Here is a 12,390-nt window from a genome sequence, read left to right on the forward strand (position 1 = left end):
CTATCACTCTCTCTCTTTTTCTTTACCTCTTTAACTACTTTTTTCCCTCCAAAATTTTGATGAGGTGACACAAATCCTAACCATTTATTTCAAACGAACACTTTGTAGGATTTTAAAGTATTATTGTAAACCCCTAAACACCCTAGTATTAAAATTGAAATATTTAATATTAAATGAATAAACGAATCTAGGTTGTTGGTAGAGTTAACAGAAGTGCTAACTCTATAGGTGGATAGCATGCAAAGCTATGCACTTTGGGAAGGTAAAGGAAAGGTTGAAGCATCCCAGGTTGCTGAAGCCATTGTCAGAGCACTAAGAGGCTGCTGGTCCTTGTAATGTTTCCTTTGGTGCAACGCAATGACCTTTTTCACGCAAAAAGGAAGAAAAAGAGATATTTAGGAGGTGACCAAGTGTCACAGGCTTTCCTAGCACACTCACAGTCACAGTGGGGCCTCTCGCATGCTCAAAGAACCACAAAAAGAAACATGTTTCCAGCACATCTATTTTGTTCTCTTTATAAGGGGGATCAGAAATGGGCCCGGAACGTACCATTTTGGCCACCAAAGATGCTTAAATAATTTTGAGAAATATTTGATAGGCTGCTATAATACCTCATCAAATGTAAAAATGTAATGGTGAAAGTGGATAGGTAAAAAAATATTCAAATTCTTTTTTCGGTCAATAAATGTACTTGGCTAGTTTTTTTTTTTTTACCTTAAACTGACAAACCAAAGTGAAGGTAAATATTCTTACACAAACATCTTTCTTTCCTCGTCTGCTTGCTTGCCAGTTGCCATATTAATAACCAAAAAGAAACAAAAATCATACAGATAATTCCAAGAGCTGTATCTCATGAAAGATTGAGCAACTTTATTTTGGTACATGGGAAGGAAGCAATCAAAGACGGGCCAAAATTTGTTGCTCTATCATATAACAAGACCACAATGTTCTGGATTTTTCCCAAATACCGAACAGTTTATGTTATTCATACCTTGAGCTTGCAAATGTAGTTTTACACAAACAGCCTTGCAGAAAAAACCATAACCAAGGAAAATGAAAAGACTTCAAGGGAGTCTCTTCTTTGAGCACCCGACTCGTCGGCGTGCTAAAACTTGTCTGGCCTTTAAATGAGGCTGCAGAAAACTGTAACCATGCTCCCTCTCTCAATTATCTGCAAAATGGTTTCAAGGCAGAGATCAGAATGGATGGAAATTTGCTGGAAACATTCCTCTAAGATTGAAACTCACCATGTGGAGATTGAGAACTTGCAGAAAAGTCTGATGTAGACATTGGAATGGATATGGAGAGCTGAGTTGTGGAGAATGAGGTTTGGTTGGATCTCTCATCCTCAAGACCAGACCAGGAGTCCCTAGTTTTAGGCCACTCATCAAAGAAAGGTCGAAGGGACTGACCCTCCTGTTTCACCGGCTCCCCCGAGGCAAAATCACCATGGAAAAACGAGTGCTGGGGATATTCATTCTGCAACACAGAGTTGTCGCTCGATTTCGATGCAGGAAATGAGGCGACTCTGGACGGCATCAGAGGCCATGTGTTGTCTAGCGGCGAATCCATCTGGAGATTCCTATTGCTTCCGGATGCATCGGAGAAGAAACTATGCTCGCCAACCTCAGGTTTTAGTCCCTGAAGGTACCTGTACGTTCCCATTGGTAAATAGAAATAGATTATCCATCTAATTAATCTTCCTTGCAAAATAATTTCTTAGATATTACTAAGAGAAATACAAATAAAAAACAGTACATTCTGAGAGAGCTATAAAAAGAAGGGAACATGTTGTTATGTGAGGTGCCCATCGCTTAAGGTAGTAATAAATGCAAGGTGCAGTACAAGGCATTGACAATGACATCTCATACAAACAGTTAAATGAGTTTTCCTTTGGGACAACATTGGAAATTCGACAACTCCAAGTATGAGGAGCTCCTGTTTACCTTTAGCAACAAAAGTTTCCCCTATAAAACAACTAACAAATTGTGTTCAAACGGAATTCATATCATAGAAGAGGTGCATAAGATGAAGTCAAAAAGTTCTCTACTTCAAAAATATTGTACTACTTTCTTTTATTCAAATTTTGAATCTATTAAATGCATCCTTACATTAGGTGCCAAACAGGCCATGAGAACTCAACAGCTCTATCTGCATTATTGCGTCTGTGTCTATGATTAGTTCGAACTAATTACCAAGCTAACAATTTGCAGAAAAGTATCATATAACAGATAAAAAGGCATTGATGCAGAGACGTAAAGGAAGTACAGCACTGAAATTATCAGAAAGAACACCAGAAAGTAGGAGCTATACTTATTCTATGAAAATAAAGGTAGCAGCGAAAGGTCATGCAAACTACAGAAGCGCAAAGAAAAATCCAAAAGATTAAATCTTGCAACCCGACGGAGTAGTTGCCATGGGAGGCAAAACACATGGATATACGTCCAACTTTAAAAACTTGTATTGGATATATGGATATATAAGTGTTTCAAACTTGAGACCATTTAAAGTCTTACTATTCTTCAACGTAAGAGTGAAGGGAGAAGTTTCATGTTGAAGAATGTAAATCAAGGACATCTTACAATCTAAGGTTCATCTTTCAAACAATTTTCTACTGCAAAAATAAAACAACGAATAAAACATTTTGCCCCTACCAAATGAGAGGAAAAATAACCAAAAAAAAAAAAAGGAGAAGGATAAATGCAAAGAAAAAAGCAATTAACCAGATAAAATCATTTTATACAATAGCAACTATGGGGAAGAAACAAAAAGGCTTTAACAAGGTAAAAAGGAACACAGATTAGATCAGAGATATGATAAGCTGTGAGCGTTTATGAAGTTGATCATTAAGACACTAAGGAAAGTATTTGTTGTGGAAGTCTCTAAACTTGCATGGCAAACTTTAAGACCAAAAGGATGAATTTGTCCCTCCCCCTTTTCAAATTGGAAGCTATTTATCCTTCTAACATAAAATTTCTGCAAAAACTATGAGCCCACCCTTCCCATATTTCTTTTTTGACAGACTCCAGAGAGTTAATAAGATGCCACTAATTGGCATGCTCGGGACAATTCAGAATGCTTGTCAGATTTCTGCAATGAATGTAACAGAGAAAAACAGGAAGCAAGGAAGCAGAGCAAAAAGATGATAGCTAAAACACACACACTGCAAAAACAGCAGATTTCAACAGACTATCATTGTGGACATCAGGGCCCAGAAGCCAGATCCTTTCAGAAAATCAAAAAGTTTATGCAACATATACATTACCCAGATGGCAGGAAAATTCCATATTACTCCTACCACACTATTTCATGAATGGGCCCAACAAAAACTAGATCCATTAGTGATCTTAATAGTTAAAGCTTGCCTAAACAGCAATATGTTTTAAGTACTAGCAGATAGAGATATTCACATGAAGGAATAAAACAAAAGCTTGGAAGATATAGTAATTGACACATATTATTTAATAGCGTAAGCCGCCCCAAGTACACAGAACCCTACAACCATCTTTGAGACCACCAAAATTCTGGAAGAGACTAACACATTCCTTCCTTCCAAATATATTAGGCAATACTTGAACAATAGAATTCTGCAAACCCAGTAGGCGTACCATTCCCATCATTTCCTTAAGGCAGCAACTGAAGACAGCAGAAACCTCTTAGTCTTGCTGAGGACCATTTCTAATGGTTGTCAGACCTCAATGACAAAATTTACAGAGAAAACAGAAAGCAAAGAACCAGACCAAAAGAATACTGTCAAACACCATCCCCTCCGTAAAAACATTAGACTCTTGGAGAAATATATCCTTAGGGACATCAGGGCCCATAAACCCTGGATCTGACAGCAAATTGAAAAGTTTCTGTGACATCTCCATTACCCAGATGGCAGTAGTGAGTAGTCCCCAGTTTTACTCCCACCACACAATTTCAACAATACGTGCCCAAATAACACTAGATCTAACAGATAAGCAATTCCGCCAATTGTATCACAAAGTAGTTGGTCAAAATGCCAAAAATGATTCCAACAATTCAAAGCTATTTAACAACAAAACGGAAATACAATTACAATTAGTCACACTACAACTTAAAAAACTTAAGAGAAAAGAAAAAACTGTAAAACTACATAACGGTATGTCCTTTTCTTTGTGGTGCTTTTGGAGTACCAAAATCTCAAGGTGATATCAGCTCAGTTGTGGAGCTTTCTTTCCTATGTAATTAATGAATTCTATACTTCAAATTTCTTTTCTTTTCCTACATTTTCTAAGAAACCAAATGGAGCAAAGCAAATTGCAGAGAATGTGATACCTGTAATCTTTGTTTGGGATTCCATATGGAATGGAGTCCAGATGATACTGGGATTGGTTGGTTCCAGAACCGGCACCTTGGGGATTACCAAAGGCACTCAACGGAAGGCTCTGGAAGCTCCCATTTCCGCTGCTGCTTCCGCTAACAGTCAGGGATGTCACAGTGGACGATGATGACTGTGTCATGGTTTGTGATTCCACAGGCTTTCTTGAACGGTTGCGGCCACGGTGCATGTGGCGCTCACAGTACTTTGAGTCCGGGTACGCGTCTTTGGAGCACCTCCACTTCTTTCCATCAGTCCTCCTGCAGCGTCCCGGCTCCGGGTCCACCTTCTTCCCATAGAAGGAGCAATAGGCCACTGCAAAATTATACCCAAAGTTCATTAAATATATATATATATATATATGTGTCTATAACAGTAACAACAGAGTGAAAGTGATATATATCAGAATTAATGTCAAAAGGGATAATATATTATGCTAAAAACGACATACGACTTCTTTATCCAGGTATATCAGGAGGTGATTAAAATATTTCCCAAGAAAATGGATAGGATTAGCCATAAAAAACTTCTGATATCAACACTTTTCGATAGCAAAAGAACATGATAAAGAAAGGAGGATGTCGTTGCCGGCCTCGAGAAGAATATTTGTTGATAGCAACAATCACAAAACCAAAAGCACTAGGAAAAAGTAACATTGAAATCGTCCAATCAAACTTGGGAATCTCTGGAAATAACAGCAATGACCTCAGGTTGAAATCTTTTTTTCCGATGACATTCAAGTACAAAACCAAATGAAATGAAATAACAGTTCTTCAAACAAATTTCAAAGAAATTTCCAAAAAAACAAAAATGAAGCTTTCACCCATGAAAAAAAGTGATTTGATTGATCGAGGCATAATCTAAAAAGCCCAACAGAAATTCAAGTCTACGGATTTCATGGGCTCACGGGTACTGTTGCCCCATCAGTATCAAGGGAATGACAACTAATGACAAGCATAACATTTCTGTTCATTTATTTCAGATATTTTTCAAAAATTAATAAAATAGATTGTTAAACCTAAAAAAAGAAACAAAAAGAAAATACTCACTTCACTCTGTATTACTATCACCGACTGTTTTTTTTTTTTTTTTTATCCAAGAAAAAATCCATCCATCTGAAATGCTTCTCAACACACCCAAAAAAAAAAAAAGGAAAAAAAAAAAGGAAAAGAAAGAAAGAAAAGAAAAGAACGTAAAGCACGGATTTTGATACTTGAAAAAAGAGAAGAAAAAACCCAAGATTCCTCAAATCAAATCATAAACCCAGAAACTGAAACAAAGCAATAAATCTAGAGAAAGAAGGCTTACTGGTGGGATGGTGGAAGAACCTATGAGAAATGGACTCAAAGCTTTTCTGAATGGGGAGCACAAGATCAGGTGGCACAGGCAATCCAGCGACCAGATACTTGAAGATCAAAGCCTGGTGCTCCAGCTCCTGCCACTGTGAAACTGTAAAAGGTGACCTCATCCCTGTCCCACTCCCACCACCCCCACCCCCACCGCCAGCTCCACCACTGTTCATCTCCACCACACACCCAGTAGTACTCGCTCCTATAATACCTTTCCCTCAAGACCCAGAAAGCTCAAAAATGGCCCCCTGAGACAGTGAAAAGCATGGGACAGGGATCAGCCTCTGTCTCAACCATTTGGATTTGCTCTCTCAGTAGTGTGTCGCACTCTGTTGAGTTTGTGTGCTAGTGTCTGAAAGTTTGTGTGAGTGTGTGTTGGGAAAGGGGGGCAGTGTCTGTGTTGAGGAACCCCAAGGGACAAGGTTTTGGTCTCATTTTATTGGGTTAGGCATTGAAGTCTTTGTGCTTAAGTAATGGGGCTTTAAGCTTTGTATAAGCAACTCAGCTTCATTTATAAGGCTGTCTGTCCTGGACTCTGGAGTCTATGTTATGTGTTTGGCGAGTCCCGCTATGCGGCAATATATAGCAGGACTATTACTAAAAGGAATTTGATCATTTAAATTTAATATTAATATTTTAAATTAAAATTTCTCTTTAATATCTCTTTTTTTTAAATTAAAAAAAAAAAAAAAATAGCCCCATCACAAACACTAAATGACCTCCAGCTGCCGAAAACCTCAACTCGTGTTTGGCTGAAGAGCCAATATTCAATTTCTGTTTCTTGTCAAGGTTATGACCGTGTTTTTCGGACAGTCAAACTTTGGGCAGTGAAACGTAAAACCAAGGCCTAATTTTTACCGCTCCTAAATACATTTTACTTTTATTTTATTGACTTCATGTGGCATGGTTAGTCAACTCTTTAATTTTTATTTTTTAATAAATATTGATATAAGGGTTAATGAGGCCCACCACGTCAGCCTAATAAAAAAGAAAAAATATAAAAAAAGTCTCCCAAACTAATTATTGTTTGTGATAAAGCTCTACTATGTTCAAAATATACTAAAATAATCTATCAAACTACTAAAATGTATCAAAAATGTCACTTATTTTTTTATATTCCTATAATACCCATATTCTTTTAACAAATAAAATAATAAAATAATTGTAACAAAAAAAAAACTAACTTTTTTTTAAATACAAAAAAAAAAAAACCAATAGGCGAATAAAAACAATTTTTTTAACCGAATTTGACTCCAGTGACTAAATTGTTTTTTTTAGAATATCTTAAGAACCTTTGATTTTACTTTCATACGACATAAAGTAATTTATAATTTAGACTAGCTACAGTGACTAATTATTTATTTATTCCAAATTTATTCGCCCATTGGTTTTTTTGTATTTCAATTTTTTTTTTTTTACAATTATTTTATTATTTTATTTGTTAAAATAATTAGGTTATAATAGGAATATAAAAAAATAAGTGGCATTTTTTATATATTTTGATAGTTTGATGGGCTACTTTAGTACCTTTTGAATATTGTGGGGCTATATCGCAAACAATTGTTAGTTTGGAGGGCTTTTTTATATTTTTCTCTAATACAAATGAGAGTGTGTGATAAAAATTGAGTTTTTGATTTGAATGGGCTTGGAAGTTGGTAAAGTTTTCGTTAGGGGTAATGTGTTAGATAGTACGCTTTCATTTCATTAAATTGATGTGCTAGTGTTCATTGGTCTTTGAATCATATATATATATTGCAAAAATGTTACAAATATTTTTTTTATATAAAAAACATTAATGTCGGAATATTTACAATTTTTTATTTTATTTTGATAATAAAAAAAACATAAGTATTTTTGAAATTTTGACAGGATTCTAATTTTAACGGAATAAAATAATTGAAATTGAGAGTTTTTAAACTTCGAGAGTTAGTATCAAAACGTGTAGAAGCAAAAACAATTACTTCATGAGGGCCTTACAAACAATTATTTACTATTACATTGATATTTATTGATTATCGAGAACTAACTTATGTTTCTCAATTGTTTATTAATAAATTGTTTTCCATTTGGTTAATAGAGAGAGAGGCTCTTCATTCTCTATAGAATTTTTCTATTTTATTCTAGACAACACCAATAAAAACTTTAAGAGTATGAAAGATCTAAATCTAGATCTTTCCTCCTCCCCTTTTATGGTAACAGTGCTTGTCTTCTTTATAGGCTCCACCGATCTCCATTTTTTACATGTTGCTTTAGATCTAGATCTAGTCTCTTCAACCTTAGATCTGATTGTTTTCTTTGGCCAATACATGTCTTCCGAATGGCTGTCTACGATGTTGTGCTTCTCCGCTACTGCTTGTGGGGGTTTTGTTCTTTGTTTTTTTTTTTTTTTTTTTTTGTCCTGACCTTCGGGTTGAAGATGGAGTAGATCGGTGTGGAAGCTTAACTCTCACGGCCGGATTTTAGTTTCTAGTTGTTTTTTATTTGTGCTACCTAGTCCTAGATCTAGTCTGCTTGAAGCAAATCTTTTCATTAAATGTAATTGTACATGGGTTAGTGGAAGCTTGAAGTCATTTTTATGACTTTATAACCTTTATAGCTTTTGGCTATGATTTTTTAGAGTTGTATACTCTATAATGTAAGAGCTTTATGTTCATAAAATTTCATCAATAAAAGTTTTATATTTTTCAAAAAAAATAATAATAATAATAATAATAATAAATTGTTGTGTATTCTTCCAACGTGGAATAAAGGTGTAGAATAAGGGGTACGTGCACACTAGTACGTGGACTTAATTCTATGGCCCAAATTAATAGATTTTAGGTTGCCTTTTTTGATCAAGAGTGAATGGCGTGGCCATCTCTGGAATCACTAGTGGTGTACCTCACCCGTGGTTGAACCAGTAAAAGTTACTAGCATTTGTATTACTATGACACACAATCTTTATTGTAAGAGGGTTAAATATATGAGTAGATCATATGAGAACCGTTATTGACAATGAATAATATATTAATACTATATAGTACATTTCATCAACATTTTTTTTTTTGTCTTCAATTGCAATATGTTATATACGAGTAGATCATATGAGAACGGTTATTGACAATGAATAATATATTAATATTATATTGTACACTTCATCAACATTTTTTTTTTGTCTTCAATTGCAATATGTTGTCCCTGGGATTATGCATGGTCTACTTATTATGCGTACTATTTTTCTCTAAAGGTACAATAATAGAGATAACGATTATCAATATAATATTTTGCTTTTCTGCTGTACTTTACTTATTAAGTGTATTATTTTTTTCTACTATATTTTATTATAATATTTGTTGTTATAAATAGCATTTGAGCACTATGAAAAACACTCCAAATTAATTAATTAATTTTTTTGAGCGTTACAAATAAATTTGTATATCTCTCTTGGTTGGTTGAGCGGAAGGGGAAAAACAGAGCGAAAAGAACAGGAAAAGACACATGGTTCGGGGAGGAAGGAAGGTGATGAAAACCAGCTATCCTATATAGCCAATAGGCTTTCAATTTCCAGCCTCAAGGGTTAAAGCCTCGATTTTATTGGTGAACTTATTCATTTCGAACGATTTAGAGTAATAATAATGTTAACTATTTCTACCTAGCAATTCAAGTAAATATTGCTTCACATCAATGTAATTGGTCTTTTTTTCTTTTTCTTTTTTTCTTTCTCTCTCCAAGTAATTCTGTTTTGTATTTTTATGAGTCGTAACTGATTAAACAAATCATCGTCCTTAAAAGCAATTGTCGGGCAGTGAATACTTAAATGTCTATTAAGGACTCAAGCCACAAATTTGGTAAACAACTTGATTTCAATTGTCAGGTAGTGAATGTGCTAGTGCATTTATTTTATTAAAAAAAAAAAGGAAAAAAAAAAAAGAAAAAAAAAAAGAAGACTTCTATGAGATGAACTCTAATGCTTTTCTAAGCTTTCATCCTAATCTCATAATTTTATTATGTCTGGGGTAGCTCAATCGATTGTGAATTACGCCTTATGAAGTGGAGGTCACTAATTTGAATCACCCATATCTCTTGTGTGAACATGTCAAAAAAAATATATATATAATGTTGTTCATAACTTATAAACAAAACATAAAAAAAGGGTGAGTGAAAAAGGTCTTGTACGAAAATTTTTAACCACAAAATGGTTGAATTATATTCATTTTCTTTAAATTTGATATTTCCATCAAACCATATTTACAGACTTTATTTTCAATAGAGTATTAAATATGACTTATAGTAATCGTACTCGTCATAGGGCCTATGAACATTATTACACCCCATGTATTAGGGTTGTGTTGTCCTTACGATTATGGCAACGCCTGTGGCCACATGCGTTGCGCTTCCATTGTAGCATCGGTACCATGTTTATTTTCAATAGAGTATTAAATATTACTTATAGTAATCGTACTCGTCATAGGGCCTATGAACATTATTACACCCCATGTATTAGGGTTGTGTTGTCCTTACGATTATGGCAACGCCTGTGGCCACGTGCGTTGCGCTTCCATTTTAGCATCGGTACCATGTTGTGCCTTCTTTGTATTATTTTGGGCCAAAAGTATCTCATTCATACACATGTCCTCATATTTTAAAACCTTTTCTCATTCTTTTTACTTATCTTGAAACATCTTAGGGCAACATGAATGATGTTTTTACATCTCTACACTTTTCATATTTAAAAATATCCACAAAATATATTTAAATATAGAGGACTTTAACTCCCAAAACTATCACCTATTTTACAATTACTTTCCAAATTTAAAAAAGTGACATCAAGCCCCCACATACCATCATTGTGTGTTAAATTATATATTTTTACATTTTTCTCTTCAAAATGCCATTTAAATTATTAAAAAAATAAAAGTGCAAAATATATAAAAATTATCATTTGGAAAAAAAAATTAAGGGGGCTAAAATGAAAAATGCTACCCCTTTTTGGTGTTTTCAGATTTTTTTGGTTTAATTTTTTAATATATTTTTTTCCAAATGATTATTCTTTAATAAATTTAAGAGTATTTTGGGGAGAAAAATACAAAAGTGTATAATTTGACATTTGGTAGTAGTATGGAAGCCCCAATGTCACTTTTTAAAATTTAAAGATATAAATGCAAAAAAAATAATAGTTTAAGGGGGCTAAAATATATATATTTTTTCCTTAAATATGGTGCTCTTAAATGCCCAAATCATATTAAATGCAATGATTTATGACTCCTCATATGAATCATAAAAAAGGGGAAGTTCGCATATCCCTCAAGCTATTAATGTCTCTCCAAACTACAAAAAATTATCAATGTCTCCCAAATGATGAAAATACCTTTAATTTTTTTTTTCTTAAAAAAAACCATGGTGCAGATTTTTTTTTTTAAAAAAAAAATCGTTTTTTCTTAAATAAAAAAATTAAATTATTGTATTTTCTAATTTATTGGAGTATTTTGTCATATTGAAAAAAAAAAAAACAAACCTATGGTCATTTTTATATTTTTACCGGCTTTGAAGGGAACATTGTCTCAACTAAAAAAGTTTTGGTGAGAACATTGTCAATTGAGATATGCTATAATCTAATAAAAATTTCATATTTTGTCCATAAAAGTCAATGTGACAAGATGTCAAATTATATTCTTTTTGTTTTATCTTTTTTATATTTTATTATAATATTTGTTGTTATAAATAGCATTTGAGCACTATGAGAAACACTCCGAATTAATTAATTAATTTTTTTGAGCGTTACAAATAAATTTGTATAGGTCTTGGTTGGTTGAGCGGAAGGGGAAAAACAGTGCGAAAAGAACAGGAAAAAACACATGGTTCGGGGAGGAAGGAAAGTGATGAAAACCAGCTAATCCTATATAGCCAATAGGCTTTCATCAATTTATGTTTTTATCCATAATGCCCCTTATCTTAAATCCTGATTTTGCCCCTGATCGTTAATAAATGTGAAGTACAAATGTAATTTTCATCATTACTCTACTCTGCTCTTTTTATGAAAGGAAATGCCTGGGTATTAAAGGAAAAGTAAACCAATTAATTCACATACGGCAATACCCCGAGTGAGCCCAAAAAAAAAAAAAAAAAAAACCACACACACACAAAAACACAAAAAATTAATTCACCTACATGTACAATTTTACTCTCCTGTAATGTTATGCAACACCCAACCATTTTAATGAAGTTGACAATTTCTGCAAGCCATTTAGAATCTATTGTAAATAGTGGTTTTCATGGGACAAAATTTTGCTAAATAAGGAGATTTATAAGGAGAAAACTTATTTAGCTCATTCTTTACAACTCACATACAGCAATGTCCCAAATGAGCTAACAAACAAAAAGTTTGAGAAAAATATATTTTACCTCTCTTAAACTATTCACCCATTTGCACTTTGACCTCAAATGTTGAAAAAGTGACACTTAACCCCCCCCCTCCCCCTCCCCCCAAACTTCAAAATTATTGCAATTAGACCATTCTAATTTTTTTTTTCCAAAATGCCCCCATCCCAAGTTTAAAAATAAAAAAATAAAAAAAAAATTAAGGAGTGGCCGAAGCGACCCCCAGGCCCAACTGGGGTGGCCGGCCACCCTTTAATTTTTTTTAACTTGGGATTTGGGCATTTTGTAAAAAAAAAACCAGAATGGTCGAATTATGCTCGTGAAATTTCATCAATGGAA

At 33.8% G+C, this 12,390-nt stretch overlaps 1 protein-coding gene across 1 annotated transcript; it reads right to left on the bottom strand.

The window, feature by feature from the left end:
* Positions 1 to 850: 850 nt before the first annotated feature.
* On the bottom strand, positions 851 to 6,235 carry LOC132165103 (growth-regulating factor 3). The gene is made up of 4 exons (XM_059575607.2): positions 5,654 to 6,235; positions 4,303 to 4,660; positions 1,248 to 1,651; positions 851 to 1,171 (listed from the first exon to the last, which is right to left on the bottom strand). The coding sequence occupies exons 1-4, from the start codon at positions 5,865 to 5,867 to the stop codon at positions 1,164 to 1,166; spliced, it is 984 nt and encodes a 327-aa protein (XP_059431590.2). The 5' UTR covers positions 5,868 to 6,235; the 3' UTR covers positions 851 to 1,163.
* Positions 6,236 to 12,390: the final 6,155 nt, after the last annotated feature.

The sequence above is a fragment of the Corylus avellana genome, chromosome 2 (genome assembly GCF_965113065.1).
Source record: "Corylus avellana chromosome 2, dhCorAvel1.hap1.2, whole genome shotgun sequence".
Classification (NCBI taxonomy): domain Eukaryota; kingdom Viridiplantae; phylum Streptophyta; class Magnoliopsida; order Fagales; family Betulaceae; genus Corylus; species Corylus avellana.

Excerpts from the sequence above, each read along its gene's own strand:
- LOC132165103 (XM_059575607.2), bottom strand. The coding sequence starts at position 5,867 with ATGAACAGTGGTGGAGCTGGCGGTGGGGGTGGGGGTGGTGGGAGTGGG. Across the intron at positions 4,661-5,653 it reads GTTCTTCCACCATCCCACCA|TGGCCTATTGCTCCTTCTAT; the intron begins GTAAGCCTTCTT and ends ATAATTTTGCAG. Across the intron at positions 1,652-4,302 it reads ATCCCAAACAAAGATTACAG|GTACCTTCAGGGACTAAAAC; the intron begins GTATCACATTCT and ends GGGAACGTACAG.